This window comes from Bombina bombina, chromosome 3, assembly GCF_027579735.1.
Source record: "Bombina bombina isolate aBomBom1 chromosome 3, aBomBom1.pri, whole genome shotgun sequence".
NCBI classification, from domain to species: domain Eukaryota; kingdom Metazoa; phylum Chordata; class Amphibia; order Anura; family Bombinatoridae; genus Bombina; species Bombina bombina.
The window spans coordinates 1,086,142,209-1,086,164,678 of NC_069501.1; the positions used below are offsets into that span (position 1 = coordinate 1,086,142,209).

General features: G+C 38.1%; 1 protein-coding gene across 3 annotated transcripts in view; it reads right to left on the reverse strand.

The window, feature by feature from the left end:
- The window catches only part of LOC128654468 (fibrinogen-like protein 1), an 83,120-nt gene that overhangs the window by 19,867 nt on the left and 40,783 nt on the right, over positions 1 to 22,470 (reverse strand). For all 3 annotated transcript variants that reach the window (XM_053708393.1, XM_053708391.1, XM_053708394.1), the window contains one exon: positions 10,985 to 11,144. In XM_053708393.1, coding sequence (XP_053564368.1) covers positions 10,985 to 11,144 — 160 coding nt within the window. The remainder of the gene's footprint in view (positions 1 to 10,984; positions 11,145 to 22,470) is intronic.

Sequence of the window (22,470 nt, forward strand, 5' to 3'; positions counted from 1 at the left end):
ATTTTGTTCCGAATGGTAGTGAGAGTCGACAAATTCCTATTCTTACATATAGGAATCTGTACCCAAGCTGTGGAGTCCACAAAGAATTTAGGGTGGGATTAAAAGGTAAGGCAGTCTCTATTTGCTAAGCACAACTGCTTGAAGAACCTTTCTCCCAAATGAAGTCTTAGCTGAGGCAAAAAAATCAAACTGATAAAACTTTGTAAAGGTATATAAAGAAGACCAGGTCGCAGCCTTGCATATGTGTTCAACCAAAGTCTTATTCTTGAAAGCCTAAGGTGTTGACACCGCACAGGTGAGCAGTAATACGAACTGAAGTCTGCTAACCCGCCTCTGAGTAAGCCATGCGAATAAGACTTCTCAGCCAGAAAGACAAAGAAACAGCAGTGGCCCTTTGACCTTTGCTCTTGCCAGAAAACAGTACAACTAGGCATGACGATTAATGTAAATTCCTTGGTAGCATGAAGGTAAAACTTTAATGCCCTAACCACATCCAGGTTGTGTAATAATCTCTCCTTAGAAGAAACCGGATTAGGGCAAAGGGACAGAACAATTTCCTAAGTTATGTTAGTCATCAAAACCACTTTAGGTAGAAAACCTGTTTTCATACTGGTGAAACACCAGATAAGAGGATTCACACTGAAGGGCAGACAATTCTGAAACTCTTCATGCAGAACATATCAACAGTAAAAATAACACCTTCCAAGATAGTAACTTAATATCAATAGGCTCAAACTTTAAGAGCAAGGTTAAGACTCCAAGGAGTGGCAATAAGTTTGAAAACCGGTCGAATTCTAGCTATAGCTTGAACAAAGGATTGAACATCGGGCAAACATGCCAACTTTTTATGTAATAAAACAGAAAGAGACGATATCTGGCCCTTAAGAGAACTAGCCGAGAGCCATTTTTCAGTCCCTCTTGTAGAAATTGAAGAATATGTGGAATTCTCACTATGTACCAGGAAAAACCATGTTCCGCACACCAAGACAAGTACACCTTCCATACCTTATGATATATACAAAAAATATAGTGGTGAAACCAACTATAGAAGTGTATACAAATTAGCACTCCTCACCATGGATACCACAAATATCTGATGTGCTGAAGCACTACAAGCAATAAAATAAACCTAAGTAGGTGTGTAAACACTTAATGATAGCAGGATAGGTCCCTATACAATGAAGACACTCGGCACCCACCCCCAACCAGAATCAACACATTTACCAGTGTTCAATAGAGTATTGGGTCACCTTTAAGTAGTGCCATTCTCTCTTCCCCATCTCTCCCTTCTCCCTTCCTAGATCTTATGATATATACGCTTGGTGACAGGCTTTCATGCCTGAATAAGGGTATCAATTACAGACTCAGAAAATCCTATCTGAGCCAATATCAGTTGTTCAATCTCCATGCAGTCAGTCTCACAGAATTTAGATTTTGATAAAAGAAAGGTCCTTGAGGTAGAAGGTCTAGTCTCTGAGAAAGATGCCATGGAGGAGCCACCATAGTGATGTTGTCTGATTAAAATAGAATGGACGGAACATAAGTGGGGCCATGTCACCAAGGCACAACTGATGGCCCTGAGTTCCAGGATGTTTATGGGAAGATATGCTTCCCATGCTCACCATACTCCCTGAGCTCTCTGATTGCCCCTTACAGCTCCCCAACCTGACAAATTGCATCCATGGTTATAATTTCCCAGGATGGGCATATGAAGCTCATACCCTGAAGAATGGGTTTGGGTGACATCCACCAAGAAAGAGAACTCCTTGATACCGGGTCCAGATAATCACTTAAGACATTGTTTGAGCATGCATAACTGTAGAGGTCGCGAATGAAATCAAACAAATGTTATTGCGTCCAAAGTAGCTACCATCAGACCTATTACTTCCATACATTGTGCCACAAAAGGGTGAAGAGTAGACTGAAGAACTTGACAGACAGACTGCAGTTTTATCCTGCGTTTTTGTGTTAGGAAAATTTTCATGACCATTGAGTCTATGATGATGCCTAGACACTCACTCTCATTCAAGGAACAAGAGAGCTCTTTTCTAGATTTACCTTCCATTCATGAGCCTGAAGATTCAAAAATAACTTTTCTGTGTGATCAACTGCTAATTGTAAAAATGGAGCTTGAACCAATATGTTGTCCAAATATGGAGCCACCGTAATGCGCTGCAGTCTGACTACTGTAAGTAAAGCCCCCAGAACCTTTGTAAAGACTATGGGAGCTGTGGCCAAACCGAAGGGTAGAGTTGTAAACTGGTAATGTTTGTCCAGAAAGGCAAATCTGAGGTACTGATAATGATCCTTATGAATCGGAATATGAAGGTGTGCATCCTTCAAATCCATTGTAGTCATGAACTGTCCTTGAAGAACTAGGGGGAAGATTGATCTTATTGTCTCCATTTTGAATGATGGGACCCATACAAATTTGATGAGAAACTTCAGGTCTAAAATGGGTCGAAAGGTTCCTTCTTTTTTTGAAACAATGAAAAGGTTCAAATAAAAAACCCTTTCCCACTCTCCATGAGGGATGGGGACTATAATACCCATGAATTCCAGATCCTCTACACAACACAGTAAGGCTATTCTCTTTTCTGGCCTTCCTGACATTAAAGACAAAATAAACCTGCCTCTCTGTGGTTGAGAACGGAAACCTATTCTGTACCCTTGAGAGACAATGTCCTGAACCCAAGGTTCCTGACTGGACAAAGCCCAAACCCCTTGAAACAGGCTTCATCTGCCCACCTGGCTTGAATTCAAGTTGGGGGTCGCCCCTTCATGCGATCTTGGAGTCAGAGACCGACTTCTTGTTCTGCTTGTTCTTGTTCCAGATTGGATTTGGTTTCCAGGTACTTTCTCTGCTTCTTATTCTGACGCAAGGAATGAAAACATTCAACTATTGATCCTTTAAGCTCATCTTTAGGCTTATATTCCGCCCTCCTTCATAGAAACATAGATTTTGATGGCAGATAAGAGCCATAGGCCCAGCAAGTCTGCCCGATATTTTCTAAAAATACAAACTTATCTAATTTGTAGGGTAGCCTTATGCTTATCCCAGGCATTCGGCTATCCTACAAACTAGGTAAGTTTATACTTTTAGGAAATATTGGACAGACTTTCTGGGCCTATGGCTCTTATCTGCTATCAAAATCTATGTTTCTATGAAGGGAGGCAGAGGAACAGACAATACCAATTAGGATTATAAAGCGTTTGTTATACATTTTATATACACTTTAAAAAAATAATTATGTGTTTTTACTTGCAAATTAATATATTTTTCATTGCAACATTCTTATAGTCTGAAATTTACCATAATTTTAAGTAATTTACTAGATTCTAAATCTCTGTAAAGCATCACTAACTTTTTTTTTAATAGAGGTATGTAGTGAGCATTTAATTATTCAAATAAAGCATGCTTTGCGCTTTAGGTATCCTAGGTAGACTAAAATAAGCTCAGGAGCATAAACGTGTCCTTAACACACAGCATTTTTCTTTTGGCTGGGCTGTGATGTATAGAGCAGTCCCACCCACTCTGGCTTTCTAAAGGCTTTAAAGGGGCTGAACTTCAAGATTTTCATATGACACACATGTTGATGGGATGTTCACTGTTAGTATCATTAAAAAACAACATAATTTATGTAAGAATTTACCTAATATATTAATTTCTTTAATGGTGGCGAGAGTTCATGAGCTTGTTACTGATGGGATATACATTCCTACCAGGAGGGGGCAAAGTTTCCCGAACCTCAAATGCCTATAAATACACCTCCCACCTCACTCATACCTCAGTTTAACGTATAGCCAAATTGGTGAGGTTTATATGGAGTAAAAGGATAAAAAAGAGGAATAGGATAAATAATGTGCTTTATACAAAAAATCATATCCCCAAAAAATGGGTGGGCCTCGTGGACTCTCGCCACCATGAAAGAAATTAATTTATCAGGTAAGTTCTTATATTAATTATGTTTTCTTTCATATAGGTGGCGAGAGTCCATGAGCTTGTTACTGATGGGATATAATACCCAAGATGTGGAAGTCCACTTGTAACAATAAAGGGAGGGGTAAAATGAAAACCAGCTATTTTCGCTGAGAAATTAAATCTAAAAAATAATTACGTTTCTTTAAAATTGAAAAAACAAATTATAGGCACTAGAATCAAACAGAGACAGCTGCCTGAAGAACCTTTCTACCAAAAGTTTCTTCTGAAGAAGCAAAAACATCAAAATGGTAAAATTTACTAAAGGTATGCGTCATTCTTGAAAGCCCAAGATGTGGCAACTGATCTTGTAGAATGAGCTGTAATTATCTGGGGCTGAGACTGCCCCGCCTCCAAATAAGCTTTGTGAATCAGAAGTTTCAACCAATATGCTAAAGAAATGACAGAGGCTTTCTGGTCTTTTCTAGAACCAGAAAATATAACAAATAGACTAGAAGTCTGTCTGAAATCCTTAGTAGCATCAACATAATATTTCAAAGCTCTTACCACAGCCGAATAATGCAAAGATCTTTCAATAGTATTCTTAGGATTAGGACACAAGGAAGGAACAATAATTTCCCTTTTAATGTTGTTAGAATTCACAGCTTTAGGCAAAAATTTGAAAGAAGTCCGCAAAACTGTTTTATCTTGATGAGAAATCAGATAAAGAGACTCACAAGAGAGTGCAGACAATTTAGAAACTCTTCTAGCAGAAGAGATAGCCAATAGAAATAACACTTTCCAAGAAAGTAGTTTAATGTCCAAATAATGCATTGGGGCTGATTTAACAAGCTGTCAATCAGCCCAAATGCAGCTGTTTCCACGCAAGCCCCTTAGGCTTGCCGGAAACAGCAGTTAAGAAGCAGCGGTCTTAAGACTGCTGCTCCTTAACTCGTATGCCTCTTCTGAGACTGCGGACATCAATCCGCCCAATCATATACGATTGGGTTGATTGACACCCCCTGATAGCGGACGATTGGCCACAAATCTGCAGGGGGCAGCATTGCACAAGCAGTTCACCAGAACTGCTTGTGTAATGTTAAATGCTGACAGCGAATGCTGTCGGCATTCATCAATGTCTTTTGAACAAGATCCACTGAGCGGATCATGTCGGACAGACACTTGATAAATCGGCCCCACAGGCTCAAAAGGAGGAGTCTGCAAAATCTTTAATACCAAATTAAGATTCCAAGGAGGAGAAATAGATTTAAAAGCAGGTTTAATTCAAAACATTGAATATCAGGAAGATTAGCAATCTTTCTGTGAAATAAAACAGAGCAAATAATTGTCCTTTCAAAGTATTGGCAGACAAACCCTTATCTAAACCATACTGAAGGAACTGGAGAATCCTAGGAATCCGAAAGGAATGCCAGGAATAATCATGTGTAGAACACCAAGAAATATAGTTTTTCTATACCGTGTGGTATATTTTCCTTGAAACAGGCTTACGGGCCTGAATCATAGTTTTAATCACGGAGTCAGAGAAATCTCTATGACTGAGGACTAAACGTTCAATTTCCATGCCATCAAATTTAAAGATTTGAGATCTGGATGTAAGAATGGGCCTTGAGACGAGAATATCTGGTCTTAGTGGAAGAGGCCAAGGCTGGCAACTGGACATTCGGACAAGGTCTGCATATCAAATCCTGTGAGGCCACGCTGGTGCTATTAGAAACACATAAGATTGTTCCATTATGATCTTTGAGATCACTCTTGAAAGAAGAACCAGAGGGGGAAACATTTAAGCAGGCTGGTAAGACCAGGGAACTGCTAAAGCATCCATCTTTTCCACCAGAGGATCCCTGGACCTGGAAAGGTACCTGGGAAGTTTCTTGTTTAGACGAGAGGCCATCAGATCTATCTCTGGAGAACCCCACATCTGTACAATTCATTAGAATACATCTGGGTGGAGAGACCACTCCCCAGGATGTAAAGATTGCCGACTAAGATAATCCCCTTCCCAATTGTCTACTTCTGGGATGTGAATTGCTGTGATTATACAGGAATTGTATTCCACCGAAGAAAGTATGCAAGATACTTCTTTCATAGCTAGGAAACTGTGAGTCCCCCATTAATGATTGCCATATGCCACTGAAGCGATATTGTCTGTCTAAAAATTAATATAAGGTTTCCTCTTCAATAGAGGCCAAGCCTGAAGAGCTCTGAAGAGAGCATGTAGTTCCAAACTATTGATTGGTAACTTTGCCTCTCGAGGATTCCAAACTCCTTGTGCTGTCAGAGACCCCCAGACAGCTCCCCAACCTGTAAGACTTGCATCTGTAGTGATTACAGACCAGATAGGATGAGCAAAAGAGGCCACTTGAATAATAAAGTGGTGATTTAACCACCTAGTCAGAGAGAGCCGAGTGTTTGGGATTTAAGAATATCAGTTGTAATATCCAAGTGTAATCCCTGCACCATTGGTACAACATGCAAAACTGAAGAGGTCTCATGTGAAAACAAGCAAAGAGGATTGCATCTGATGCTGAAATCATGAGACCTAAAACTTCTATGCAGATAGCCACTGAAGGGAATGATAGAGACTGAAGGTTTAGACAAGCTGAAACCAATCTCAATCATCTATTTTCTGTTAGGGATAGAGTCATGGACACTGAATCTATCTGGAAACCTAAAAAGGTGACCTTTGTCTGAGGAATCAAGAAACTATTTGGTAAATTGATCCTCCAACCATGTTTTTTGAAGAAACGACAATAGCTGTGTCGTGTGAGATTCTGCTAAATGAAAAGATTGAGCTAGTACCAAGATGTCATCTAAATAAGGAAACACCGCAATACTCTGCTTTCTGGCTTTCTGATAACAGATAGAGGGGCACTGAGAAACTTTGAGAATATTTTCGGAGCTATTGCAAGGCCAAATGGAAGAGCGACAAATTGGTAATGCTTTTCTAGAAATGAGAATCTCAGCAATTGATAATGATCTGGGTGGATTGGGATGTGAAGATAAGCATCCTGTAAGTCTATTGTGGACATAAATTGACCTTACTAAACAAAAGGCAGAATAGTCCTTATAGTCACCATCTTGAAAGTTGTGACTCTTACAAATCGATTTAAAGTTTTCAGATCCAAAATTGGTCGGAACAAATTTTCCTTCTTCAGGACAATGAAAACATTTGAAAAAAAAACAACCCCTGTTCCTGAAGAGGAACTGGGACAATTACCCCCAAGAGTTCTAGATCTGAAACACAGTATAGAAATGCTTGGGCTTTTACTGAGTTTTGAGGTACATGGGTGAGAAAGAATCTTTTCATGGGAGGCCTTATTCCGAATCCAATTCGATACCCCTGAGAAATTATATTCTGAATCCACTAATTTTGGACAGAGTCTGCCCAAAATTCTTGAAATAGCTTTAGTCTGCCCCCCACCAGAAGAACTGGATTGGGGCCGCACCTCCATTCAGGCTTAGGGGACGGATTTACTCCTATTTGGAGATGGTCTCCAATTAGAGCCAGAGGCTTTAGGGGACAAAAGGAACGAAAATGATTAGTAGCTTTAAATTTTCCTTTAGATTTTTTGTCTTGGGGAACAAAAACTCTCTTTCCCCCAGTAATAGTTGAAATAATAGAATCCAATTGAGAATCAAAAAGATTTTTACCTTGAAAAGAGAGAGATAATAATCTAGTTTTATACACCATGTCAGCATTCCAAGATTTAAGCCATAATGCTCTTCTAGTCAGAATAGCTAGACATACATTTGATGTTGATTTTCATAACATCAAAAATAGCATCACAAAGAAAATGATTTGCGTGTTGAAGTAAAAGGATAATGTTAGATAATTCAGGGTCTGAAAACAACTGCTGAGCTAAACCGTCAAACCAAAAAGTATAAGCAGCAGCAACATCAGCCATAGATAAAACTGGTCTGAGAATATAGCCAGTATGTAAATATGCCCTTCTAAGATAAGATTCAAGCTTCCCCTCTAAAGGGTCTTTAACCCTTTGAGTGCTAAGCAATTTCCCACCTGGGTGCTAAGCTGGATTTGAGGGGGGGGGGTTGTTTGTTTGTTTGTTTTTTAAATATATATTTTTTTTAACTTTTTTAATAAAAATTCAGATCCCCAACACTTATATTGTTTGAAAGGTTAGGTAATTTGGGGGTCTGTATCTGCTTAGATACCTGAGATACAGGCTTCTAAGCAGCATGCTCCCATTTCCCTATACTGTCCATTGTAATTTTTAAATAAAGTTGCACGGTGATGTCATCACATCAAAACCTGAAGCCCCGGCGATGCCTGTCACTATACAGGCCCGATTGCCGGGGTGGGAGTCGATGGGAGCCCCCAGATTGCTCTCAAGGTGGGTGAGTGCTAACGACAGCTCTGAGCCGTCGTCGGCACCTGACTAGGAAAATTTGTGACGGCTCAGAGCCGTCGTTAGCTCTCAAAGGGTTAAAAGAAGTGCTCTCTTCAATAGGAATGGTAGTACGTTTAGCAAGAGTGGAAATAGCCCCATCATCTTAGGGACTGTTTCATAAAGTTCCAAATTAGCAACAGGCAAAGGATACCATTTTTTAAAGCTAGAACTTCGAAGAAGGGTTAAAAGAGGTACCAGGTTTAGACTATTCTTTAGCAATTACATTAGAGATAGCATCTGGAATAGGAAAAACGTCAGGTGTAATAACAGTAGTCTTAAATACAGAATTTAAACAATTACAAGATTTATCATCAAGAGGTTTAGACTCCTTAATACCCAAAGTAAATAAAACTTTCTTCAAAAGTGAGCGAATATGTTCAATTTTAAATAAAAAAGATTTATCAATTTCTGTCTCTGATGTAGGATTCTCTGAATAAGAGGAACCCTCATCAGTAGAAAATACATCAGTATGCTGTTGGTCAGTAAATAATTCCCTAGACTAAGGAAACGTTTGTAAAGTCCTATTATGATTATTTGAAGGTGGAATAGCAGTCATAGGGGCCGATTTATAACGGCCCGACTGGGGCCGTAGAGCCCCGTTTCCGCGTGAGCCTTCAAACTCGCCAGAAACAGGAGTTAAGAAGCAGTGGTCTTAAGACCCCTGCTCCTTAACTCGTCTGCCTCCTCTGAGGCTGCGGACATCAATCCACTCGATTGAATACAATCAGGTTAATTAACACCCCCTGCTAGTGGCCGTTTGGCCACAAATCTGCAGAGGGCGGCATTGCACAAGCAGTTCAATGCTGTCGGCATTCAGTGTTGCAGGGCAGACATGATTCGCTATAGCGAATCATGTCTGCCCGGGGTATGATAAATCTACCCGATTGTCTTCTCTATGGCTGCAGCAATAAAATCTTTCATTTCTGCAGGAATGCCTTTTGCATTAGACTGAGATGGAACAACAGTGGATGCATTTGTATTCATAGAAATAGTTTCAGCATGTAATAATTTATCAAAACAGAAGCCACAACTTGAAGAATTTAGATCAGCTTTTTTACAACAAACACACTTAGCTTTGGTAGAAATATGTTCAGGCAACTCAGTTTCTATGATAATATCAGAGGCAGGTTCAGTTTGAGACATCATGGCAATAAAATTGTAACAAGCAAAAATGAAAAATAACATTAGTTGCAAAATATCACACTCTCCAGCAGATTTCAGGAATGGGAAACAATGCTTTTTAAAAAAACATTATAGTTAATATCAATGATGAATAAAAACAAGCGTTATAGCTCTCTGAAAAAATATGAGAGCACAGAGTAAACTGGGAGCGCCTTTTTAAACTAGAAAAAAGTGCGAAAAAGGTGCAAAATGATGACGCATTATGATGATGTAAATAACGTAAAATGAAAAAAGAACCTCCGAGAATGCAGAGGTAATAAGGGCCTAAAGGTTAGCATTTTTAATTTAAAAAAACTTACATTCAAATTTCTAAGCAACATTTCCAATACTGATACTGTATATCATGCCACTTAAAAGAAAATAAAAACAACCTGTCTCATGGCCAATATATATACATATATACATACATACATACACATATATATATATATATATATATATATACACACATATACATTAAGAACTTTACAAAATAAAGTGCCGTTCCATAGCTGAGAGTGTCCCTTAAGAAAGATATATACTTACCATAAGACACACATCCACATATAGCAGAAAGCCAAACTAGTACTGAAACATATCAGCAGAGGTAGTGGTAGAAGAGTATATTGTCGATCTATAAAGGAAGGCAGCAGATGAATCCCTGCGACCGATTTACAGAGAGCTTTATAAAAAGCTTTCCCATAGGCGAAAACATGGCATCATCAGGCAATACTCCCTTCACATCCCTCAGACAAACACTGCACTTAGAGAGGAACTGGGCTTCAATATGCTTAGAAGCGCCTTTCACTGAAGAAATCAAGCACATCATGCTTCACCACCTCCTAACGGGGCAAAGTTTTTAAAATGAGGTATGAGCAATGTGAGAGGTGTATTTATAGGCATTTGAGGTTTGGGAAACTTTGCTCCCTTCTAGTAGGAATATATCCCATCAGTAACAAGCTTGTGGACTCTTGCCACCTATATGAAAGAAAAGAGTTCTTCCAAGTGGGCCGGCATAACTTTGCTATAGAAGCATTACTATATAAAATATTTTAACACTTTCACAGATGGATTAAAAACAAAAAAAGGTATACATATACTTTTAAAATGGCAAAGATTACATATAGGGCATTTGAATAGTTAAAGTTTACTATCACTTTAAGCATACTTTTGAATATATTCAGCATATGTAACATATATCTTAGTATCCAAAATTATTTCAGAGAAACTTATATAGTATAGTGGAGTAATGTAACTTACTGATCCCATAATTAGTTTCTGGACTAATGTTGATGCAAAATGAACAATTTAAAAAAAAAAAAAAAAAAAAAAGTGAAATAATTTTTAACTGATAATACATATTGCAATTATTTCTATTAAGTATAACACAATGCTTGGCGTGTTTTTTATTACAACAATAATGTTAAATGTAAACAACCATTTTAAACCTCAACGCACATATATTGTGCTATACCTATTAAAATGTACATTGCCGTTGCTGCGGCGCTGGATAACAGTCCAACCTCCACCATCAGACATATCACAGTACACAAGGAATGGCTCATTCTCAGGTTTTGGCCTTACACGAAAGTATCCACTCTCTTTTTTTCCACTGTCGAATACTGCGGAACAATCTGCGAAAATCAAATTATATCAATTAACCTTAAAATTGTATTTTGTTCCTACTTCAAAAAACAATACATCTTATACAGGTGGCCCTCGGTTTACAACGGTTCAATTTGCACCGTTTCAGAATAACAACCTTTTTTTCAGTCATGTGACTGCTATTGAAAAGCATTGAGAAGCAGTGCATTGATTAAAATAGCCAGTAAGTGGAGCTGTCCGCTTGTGTTGCAGCAAAGATATGCAAGCCAAGCAAGCTAAAATTAATCAGTTTAACCAGACCTGAGCTATCGAGCAGCTTGCAAAGGAACAAGATCTTCCTGTCTATAAATCAGTCCAGATTGGAATGCATAGAAAGAACTGTTTGCAGAAAAATACAAGTAAAGTCACTGTGTTGTGTGATTATTTTATTAGGTTTATAATGCTGTTTAGCATTTAAAGTCTTCATTTCAAAGCTTTAAAAATAATGTATTAGGTGTTACTTATGCCAATTTTGAGAGGGGCCTGGAACCTAACTCCCTCACTTCCCATTGACTTACATTATAAACTGGGTTTCAATTTACAATGGTTTCGATTTACAACCATTCCTTCTTGAACCTAATCCCGGTGTAAACTGAGTGCTACCTGTATATTTTTATATTTTTTCTCCTTTAAACAGTCGAGTGTACTTGGTTGTCTTCTAATAATGTTTAGAAGAACACTAAGGTACATAAAAACACAAAAATAAAATGCTTTAATGTGTGAGAGGGTTTTATTATTGAATCACTGCTTGGGTATAGTTATGTTTTTAAACCTCGGCAAAACTAAAATCAGTGCACTACTAGCAATTAGCTAAACACACCTGGTAAGCAAATGGCAACAGACATATATGTGTAGCCAACAATTAGCAGCTAGCTCCCAGTACTGCATTGCTGCTCCTGAGCCTGCCTAGGTATGCTTTTTAACAAAGGATACAGAGAGATTAAAGTAGATTTCATAACAGAAGTAAATACAAGTGACACAAGTGATGGCAGGAATACCATACCATAGACCTTGTAATTAAGCTCTTGAAGTTTTATTTATTTAGAAAAGGTACTATATGGCTTTAATATTCAGAACTTAAATACTCATGTGCAAAAATCATGAGACTTAGTCCAAAGTAAGAGTATTGCTGGATATTAAAGGAATATGAAACACAATCTTTTTCTTTCATGATTTACATAGAGCATGCAATTTTAAGCAACCTTCTTATTTACTCCTATTAATTTTTCTTCATTTTCTTAGTATCTTTATTTGGCAAAGCAGGAATGTAAGCTTAGGAGACGGGCCATTTTTGGTTCAGCAGCCCTAAACCGCCAAAGCCCACAACGCAAACTACCTATTAAAGTATTAACCCCTAAACTGCCAAAGCCCACAACGCAAATACATAATTAAATTACTAAGCCCCCTAACCTAACACCCCCTAAATGAACCCAAATTAACTCAATTTCAAAATACTAAAGTTACTATTAAAATAAAAAAACTAACACTACTTTAAAAATAAAAAATGAACCAAGTATAAATTAAAAGGACAGTCTAGTCAAAATTAAAATTCTGGTGTAGACTGTCCCTTTAAGCTACAATTACAGAAAATAAAAAAATTCTAAGATTACAGAAAATAAAAAACAAAATTATCAAATATTAAAAAATGATACCTAATCCCTATGAAAATAAAAACACCCCCTACTCTAAGAATAAATTACCAGTAGCCCTTAAAAGGGCTTTTTGCAGGGCATTGCCCCAAGATAATCAGCTCTTTTGCATTACAAAATAGACAAAGTCCCCCCCTAACAGTAACCCCCACCCCATCCACCAAATCCCCCAAAATAAAAAAACCTAACACTAAAAAACCTAAACTACCCATTGCCCTGAAAAGGGCATTTGTTGGGCATATGCCCACCCACCGGACTTCAGGAATGGTGAGTACCAACCTGAGGGTTAGACATAGTTTTTTTTTTTAGATTAGGGTGGGCATTTTATAAAAGAGCTAAATGTCCCTTTAAGGGCAATGCCCAACAAATGCCCTTTTTTAGTGTTAGGCTTTTTATTTTGGGGGTTTGGTGGGTGGGGGTTACTGTTATGGGGGACTTGGTGTATTTTTAATGTAAAAGAGCTGATTATCTTGGGGCAATGCCCTGCAAAAGACCTTTTAAGGGCTACTGGTAGTTTATTCTTAGAGTAGGGGGTATTTTTATTTTGGGGGGGGGGTTATTTTCATAGGGATTAGGTATAATTTTTAAAAATTTGATAATTTTGTTTTTTATTTTCTGTAATCTTAGAATTTTTTTATTTTCTGTAATTGTAGCTTAAAGGGACAGTCTACACCAGAATTTTAATTTTAACTAGACTGTCCTTTTAATTTATACTTAGTTTATTTTTTATTTTTTAAGTAGTGTTAGTTTTTTTTATTTTAATAGTAACTTTAGTATTTTGAAATTTAGGTAATTTGGGTTCATTTAGGGGGTGTTAGGTTAGGGGGTATTAGGTTAGGGGGCTTAGTAATTTAATTATTTATTTACGTTGAGGGCTTTGGCGGTTAAGGGGTTAATACTTTGATAGGTTTATTGTGTTGTGGGCTTTGGCGGTTTAGGGGTTAATACTTTACTAGGTAGTTTGCAATGTTGGGGTTGGTGGATTTAGGGGTTAATAGTTTTGTTATTACTTGTGGTGGGGGTTTGATTGTGGAAATAGGGGTTAACAGTTTAGTTAAGTTTAAATAGTTTTATTGCATTGTGGGGGGGGGGGGCGGTTTAGGGGTTAATACTTTTATTAGTTCCGATGTGGGTTTGATGGCGAATATAGGGGTTTTACGTGTTGGGCTTATTTTTGGGAGGCATGTTAGACTTTTAAGGGAGATTTGATATATTTTTTTACTTTTCTTAGGCGCCCGCAGTTTCTAAAGTGCAGTAAGTCACTGGCGACTCCAGAAATTTGTATTTTACGCTCATTTCTGGACATCGCTAGTTTATCTGACTTACGGCACTTTATGAACTGCTGGCAGGGTTTATTGCATACCCCGGTGTGCAAGGTGAAATTACGGGTGGCACGGGTTGCAGCGCTTGCGCTGAAGCCTGTGCCATATATGTAATCTGGTCCCAGAACTGCAGTGGCAAAATACAGAGAGGGAAATAGTATACTACAAATACCAGAATGCTATGTAACTCCCAGCATACTGTGCTTCTTCCTATAAAATGGACCTACATACAGGGGAATTAAAAGAAAAAAACGGACATTGAATTGTCTTTTCTTTCATGTAATTGGCAAGAGTCCATGAGCTAGTAACGTATGGGATATACAATCCTACCAGGAGGGGCAAAGTTTCCCAAACCTCAAAATGCCTATAAATACACCCCTCACCACACCCACAATTCAGTTTTACAAACTTTGCCTCCTATGGAGGTGGTGAAGTAAGTTTGTGCTTGATTTTCTACGTTGATATGCGCTTCTCAGCATTTTAAAGTCCGATTCCTCTCAGAGTACTATGAATGTCAGAGAGATATGAAGGGAGTATCACCTATTGAATTCTATGGTTTTCCTTGCGGGAAATCTTTTCATAGGTTCTCTGTTATCGGTCGTAGAGATTCATCTCCTACCTCCCTTTTTCAGATCGACGATATACTCTCATATTTCATTACCTCTACTAATACTGTTTCAGTTCTGGTTTGGCTATCTGCTATATGTGGATGGGTGTCTTTCAGTAAGTATGTTTTCATTACTTAAGACACTCTCAGCTATGGTTTGGCACTTTATGTATTAATATAAAGTTCTAAATATATGTATTGTACTTATATTTGCCATGAGTCAGGTTTATTTATATTTCCTTTTGCAGACTATCAGTATCATATTTGGGAAAAAACATATTCAGGAAAATATTTTTCTTACCTGGGGTTTAGTCTTTTTTCAAATCAACTGCTTTCTAATTTAATTTTCGCGGGCAAAATTAGACTCGCGAGGTTGCAAAATGCTGATGTTTATTGCGTAATTTTTGGTGCGGGATTTTTTTTGCCGCGAAGGTACGTCCGATGACGCAAATTCGCCATTTCCGGCGTCTTAGTTGACGCCGAGTTTTCTTGCAAAAAATTGCGTCTGCAATGACGCGAGTGTGTCATTTCCGGATGTTGTTGGCGCAAAAAAATTTCATTTCGCGTTGTGCGTCATACTTGCCGCCAAATAATTTCATTATTTAAAACCCCATTTCCTATATGCCTCTTGCCTATTTTTATGTCAGAGGGCTATGCTGTTTGCATTTTTTCCCATTCCTGAAACTGCCATATAAGGAAATTGATAATTTTGCTTTATATGTTGTTTTCTTTCATGTAATTAGCAAGAGTCCATGAGCTAGTGACGTATGGGATATACATTCCTACCAGGAGGGGCAAAGTTTCCCAAACCTTAAAATGCCTATAAATACACCCCTCACCACACCCACAAATCAGTTTTACAAACTTTGCCTCCTATGGAGGTGGTGAAGTAAGTTTGTGCTAGATTCTACGTTGATATGCGCTCCGCAGCAGGTTGGAGCCCGGTTTTCCTCTCACCGTGCAGTGAATGTCAGAGGGATGTGAGGAGAGTATTGCCTATTTGAATGCAATGATCTCCTTCTACGGGGTCTATTTCATAGGTTCTCTGTTATCGGTCGTAGAGATTCATCTCTTACCTCCCTTTTCAGATCGACGATATACTCTTATATATATACCATTACCTCTGCTGATTTTTGTTTCAGTACTGGTTTGGCTTTCTACAAACATGTAGATGAGTGTCCTGGGGTAAGTAAGTCTTATTTTCTGTGACACTCTAAGCTATGGTTGGGCACTTTTTTATAAAGTTCTAAATATATGTATTCAAACATTTATTTGCCTTGACTCAGGATGTTCAACATTCCTTGTTTTCAGACAGTCAGTTTCATATTTGGGATAATGCATTTGATTCAATCACTTTTTCTTACCTTAAAAAATTTGACTTTTTCCCTGTGGGCTGTTAGGCTCGCGGGGGCTGAAAATGCTTCATTTTATTGCGTCATTCTTGGCGCAGACTTTTTTGTAGCAAAAATTTTTTTTTTCTGTTTCCGGCGTCATACGTGTCGCCGGAAGTTGCGTCATTTTTGACGTTCTTTTGCGTCAAAAGTGTCGGCGTTCCGGATGTGGCGTCATTTTTGGTGCCAAAAAGCATTTAGGCGCCAAATAATGTGGGCGTCTTATTTGGCGCTAAAAAAATATGGGCGTCACTTTTGTCTCCACATTATTTAAGTCTCATTATTTATTGCTTCTGGTTGCTAGAAGCTTGTTCACTGGCATTTTTTTCCCATTCCTGAAACTGTCATTTAAGGAATTTGATCAATTTTGCTTTATATGTTGTTTTTTCTATTACATATCGCAAGATGTTCCACGTTGCAACTGAGTCAGAAGATACTTCAGGAAAATCGCTGCCCGGTGCTGGAGCTACCAAAGCTAAGTGTATCACTTTTGGTATCTGTTCCTTCAGCTGTTGTTTGTATTAAATGTTATGACAAACTTGTTAATGCAGATAAAATTTCCTTTAGTACTGTTACATTACCTGTTGCTGTTCCGTCAACATCTAATACTCAGAGTGTTCCTGATAACATAAGAGATTTTGTTTCTAAATCCATTAAGAAGGCTATGTCTGTTATTTCTCCTTCTAGTATACATAAAAGTCTTTTAAAACTTCTCTTTTTTCAGATGAATTTTTAAATGAACATCATCATTCTGATACTGATAATGTTTCTTCTGGTTCAGAGGTTTCTGTCTCAGAGGTTGATGCTGATAAATCTTTGTATTTGTTCAAGATGGAATTTATTCGTTCTTTATTTAAAGAAGTATTAATTGCATTAGAAATAGAGGATTCTGGTCCTCTTGATACTAAAACTAAACGTTTAAATAAGGTTTTTAAATCTCCTGTAGTTATTCCAGAAGTGTTTCCTGTCCCTGATGCTATTTCTGAAGTAATTTCCAGGGAATGGAATAATTTGGGTAATTCATTTACTCCTTTTAAAACGTTTTAAGCAATTATATCCTGTGCCATCTGACAGATTAGAATTTGGGACAAAATCCCTAAGGTTAATGGGGCTGTCTCTACTCCTGCTATATTTTTAGCGGATGTTGCTGCAGCTTCAACTTTTTGGTTAGAAGCTTTAGCGCAACAAGTAACAGATCATAATTCTCATAGCATTATTATTCTATAACATGCTAATTATTTTATTTGTGATGCCATCTTTGATATCATTAGCATTGATGTCAGGTATATGTCTCTAACTATTTTAGCTAGAAGAGCTTTATGGCTTAATACTTGGAATGCTGATATGTCTTCTAAGTCAACTTTGCTATCCCTTTCTTTCCAGGGTAATAAATTATTCGGTTCTCAGTTGGATTCTTTTATCTCAACTGTTACTGGAAGGAAGGGAACTTTTTTACCACAGGATAAAAAATCTGAGGTAAATTTAGGTCTAATAATTGTTTTCGTTCCTTTCATCACAACAAAAGCCTGATCCTTCATCCTCAGGAGCGGTATCAGTTTGGAAACCTTCTTCACTTTGGAATATATCCAAGCCTTATAGAAACCCAAAGCCAGCTCCTAAGTCCCCATGAAGGTGCGGCCCTCATTCCAGCTCAGCTGGTATGGGGCAGTTTACATTCTTTTCAAAGAAATTTGGATCAATTCCGTTCACAATCTCTGGTTTCAGAACATTGTTTCAGAAGGGTACAGAATTGGCTTCAAGTTAAGGCCTCCTGCAAAGAGATTTTTTTTCTTTCCCGTGTCCCAGTAAACCCAGCAAAGGCTCAAGCATTTCTGAAATGTGTTTCAGATCTAGAGTTGGCTGGAGTAATTATGCCAGTTCCAGTTCTGGAACAGGGGCTGGGGTTTTATTCTATCTCTTCATTGTACCAAAGAAGGTCAATTCCTTCAGACCAGTTCCGGATCTATCAATATTGAATCGTTATGTAAGGATACCAACATTCAAAATGGTAACTGTAAGGACTATCCTGCCTTTTGTTCAGCAAGGGCATTATATGTCTACAATAGATTTACAGGATGCATATCTGCATATTCCGATTCATCCAGATCACTTTTAGTTTCTGAGATTCTCTTTTTTAGACAAGCATTACCAGTTTTGTGGCTCTACCGTTTGGCTTAGCATCAGCTCCAAGAATTTTTACAAAGGTTCTTGGTGCCCTTCTGTCTGTATTCAGAGAACAGGGTATTGGTATTTCCTTATTTGGACGATATCTTGGTACTTGCTCAGTCTTCACATTTAACAGAATCTCATACGAATCGACTTGTGTTGTTTCTTCAAGATCATGGTTGGAGGATCAATTTACCAAATAGTTCATTGATTCCTCAGACAAGGGTAACCTTTTTAGGTTTCCAGGTAGATTCAGTGTCTATGACTCGGTCTTTGTCAGACAAGGGAAGTCTAACATTGATATCAGCTTGTCAAAACCTTCAGTCACAATCATTCCCTTTGGTAGCCTTATGCATGGAAATTTTAGGTCTTATGTCTGCTGCATCGGACGCGATCTCCTTTGCTCATTTTCACATGCGACCTCTTCAGCTCTGTATGCTGAACCAATGGTGCAGGGATTACACAAAGATATCTCAATTAATATCTTTAAAACCGATTGTACGACACTCTCTGACGTGGTGGACAGATCACCATCGTTTAGTTCAGGGGGCTTCTTTTGTTCTTCCGACCTGGACTGTAATTTCAACAAATGCAAGTCTTACAGGTTGGGGAGCTGTGTGGGGGTCTCTGACGGCACAAGGGGTTTGGGAATCTCAGGAGGTGAGATTACCGATCAATATTTTGGAACTCCGTGCAATTTTCAGAGCTCTTCAGTTTTGGCCTCTTCTGAAGAGAGAGTCGTTCATTTGTTTTCAGACAGACAATGTCACAACTGTGGCATACATCAATCATCAAGGAGGGACTCACAGTCCTCTGGCTATGAAAGAAGTGTCTCGAATTCTGGTTTGGGCGGAATCCAGCTCCTGTCTAATCTCTGCGGTTCATTTCCCAGGTATAGACAATTGGGAAGCGGATTATCTCAGTTGTCAAACGTTGTATCCGGGCGAATGGTCTCTTCACCCAGAGGTATTTCTTCACATTGTTCAAATGTGGGAACTTCCAGAAATAGATCTGATGGTTTCTCATCTAAACAAGAAACTTCCCAGGTATCTGTTCAGATCCCGGGATCCTCAGGCGGAGGCAGTGAATGCATTATCACTTCCTTGGAAGTATCATCCTGCCTATATCTCTCCGCCTCTAGTTCTTCTTCCAAGAGTAATCTCCAAGATTCTGAAGGAATGCTCGTTCTGCTGGTAGCTCCAGCATGGACGGATTCTTTTTCGGATGGCCTCTTGCTAACCATGGGCTCTTCCGTTAAGACCAGACCTTCTGTCGCAAGGTCCTTTTTTCCATCAGGATCTCAAATCTTTAAATTTAAGGGTATGGAGATTGAACGCTTGATTCTTGGTCAAAGAGGTTTCTCTGACTCTGTGATTAATACTATGTTACAGGCTCGTAAATCTGTATCTAGAGAGATATATTATAGAATCTGGAAGACTTATATTTCTTAGTGTCTTCTCATCATTTTTCCTGGCATTCTTTTAGAATTCCGAGAATTTTTTACAGTTTCTTCAGGATGGTTTAGATAAAGGTTTGTCCGCAAGTTCCTTGACAGGACAAATCTCTGCCCTTTCTGTTCTTTTTCACAGAAAGATTGCTAATCTTCCTGATATTCATTGTTTTGTACAAGACTTAGTTCGTATAAAACCTGTCATTCAGTCAATTTCTCCTCCTTGGAGTTTGAAATTGGTTCTGGGGGCTCTTCTAGCTCCTCCTTTTGAACCCATGCATTCATTTGGACATTAAACTTCTTTCTTGGAAAGTTTTGTTTCTTTTGGCCATCTCTTCTGCCAGAAGAGTCTCTGAATTATCTGCTCTTTCTTGTGAGTCTCCTTTTCTGATTTTTCATCAGGATAAGGCGGTGTTGCGAACTTCTTTTGAATTTTTTCCTAAGGTTGTGTATTCTAACAACATTAGTAGAGAAATTGTGGTTCCTTCATTATGTCCTAATCCTAAGAATTCTAAGGAGAATTCATTGCATTCTTTGGATGTTGTTAGAGCTTTGTAATATTATGTTGAAGCTACTAAGTCTTTCCGAAAGACTTCTAGTCTATTTTTCATCTTTTCTGGTTCTAGAAAAAGCCAGAAAGCTTCTGCCATTTCTTTGGCATCTTGGTTGAAATCTTTAATTCATCATGCCTATGTCGAGTCGGATAAAACTCCGCCTCAAAGGATTATAGCTCATTCTACTAGGTCAGTTTCTACTTCCTGGGCGTTTAGGAATGAAGCTTCGGTTGATCAGATTTGCAAAGCAGCAACTTGGTCCTCTTTGCATACTTTTACTAAATTCTACTATTTTGATGTGTTTTCTTCTTCTGAAGCAGTTTTTGGTAGAAAAGTACTTCAGGCAGCGGTTTCAGTTTGAATCTTCTGCTTATGTTTTCATTAAACTTTATTTTGGGTGTGCATTATTTTCAGCAGGAATTGGCTGTCTTTATTTTATCCCTCCCTCTCTAGTGACTCTTGCGTGGAAAGATCCACATCTTGGGTAGTCATTATCCCATACGTCACTAGCTCATGGACTCTTGCTAATTACATGAAAGAAAACATAATTTATGTAAGAACTTACCTGATAAATTCATTTCTTTCATATTAGCAAGAGTCCATGCCCACCCTTTTTGTGGTGGTTATGATTTTTTTGTATAAAGCACAATTATTCCAATTCCTTATTTTATATGCTTTCGCACTTTTTTCTTATCAACCCACTTCTTGGCTATTCGTTAAACTGATTTGTGGGTGTGGTGAGGGGTGTATTTATAGGCATTTTAAGGTTTGGGAAACTTTGCCCCTCCTTGTAGGAATGTATATCCCATACGTCACTAGCTCATGGACTCTTGCTAATATGAAAGAAATGAATTTATCAGGTAAGTTCTTACATAAATTATGTTTTTTCTCTTACATTTGCAAGATGTCTCAATCTGATCCTGTCTCAGAAACCACTGTTGGAACCCTACTGCCTGATAACAGTTCTACCAAAGCTAAGTGTATCTGTTGTAAATTTGTGGAGATTATATCTCCAGCTGTGGTATGTAATAGTTGTCATGATAAGCTTTTACATGCAGAGAATGTATCCATCAGTTCTAGTACTATGCCTGTTGTTCCTTCAACATCTAATGTACATGATATCCCTGTGAATATAAAAGATTTTATTGCTGATTCAATTCAGAAGGCTTTGTCTGCTATCCCGCCTTCTAATAAACGTAAAAGGTCTTTTAAAACTTCTCATAAGGTTGATGAAATTTCAAATGACCGACAACATACTGAATTATCCTCCTCTGATGAGGATCTATCTGATTCAGAAGATCCTACCTCAGATATTGACACTGACAAATCTACTTATCTATTTAAAGGGGAGTATATTAGTTCCTTGTTAAAAGAGGTGTTGATTACTTTGGATATTGAGGAAACTAGTCCTCTTGATACTAAAGTAAACGTTTAAATTCTGTTTATAAACCTCCTGTGGTTACTCCAGAGGTTTTTCCAGTTCCTGATGCTATTTCTGATATGATTTCTAAGGAATGGAATAGGCCTGGTACTTCTTTTATCCCTTCTCCAAGGTTTAAAAAATGGTATCCTTTGCCAGCAGTTAGATTGGAGTTTTGAGAAAAGATCCCCAAAGCTGATGGGGCTATTTCTACTCTTGCCAAACGTACTACTATTCCTATGGAAGATAGTACTTCCTTTAAGGACCCTTTAGATAAGAAACTTGAATCTTATCTAAGGAAAGCTTATTTATATTCTGGCTATCTTCTCAGGCCTGCAATTTCGATGGCTGATGTTGCAGCTGCATTAACTTTTTGGTTGGAAAGTTTAGCGCAACCGGAAATGGATCCTGATTTGTTTAGCATTGTTCGCTTGCTTCAACATGCTAATCATTTTATCTGTGATGCCATTTTTGATATCATCAAAATTGATGTTAGATCTATGTCTTTAGCTATTTTTGCTAGAAGAGCTTTGTGGCACAAATATTGGAATGCTGACATGGTATCTAAGTCTAGATTACTATCTCTTTCTTTCCAAGGTAATAATTTATTTGGTTCTCAGTTGGATTCAATTATTTCAAATGTCACTGGGAGGAAGGGCATTTTTTTACCTCAGGATAAAAGACCTAAGGGTTAATTTTAAAGCTTCTAACCGTTTTCGTTCCTTTCGACAAAATAAGTAACAGAAACCCAATCCTT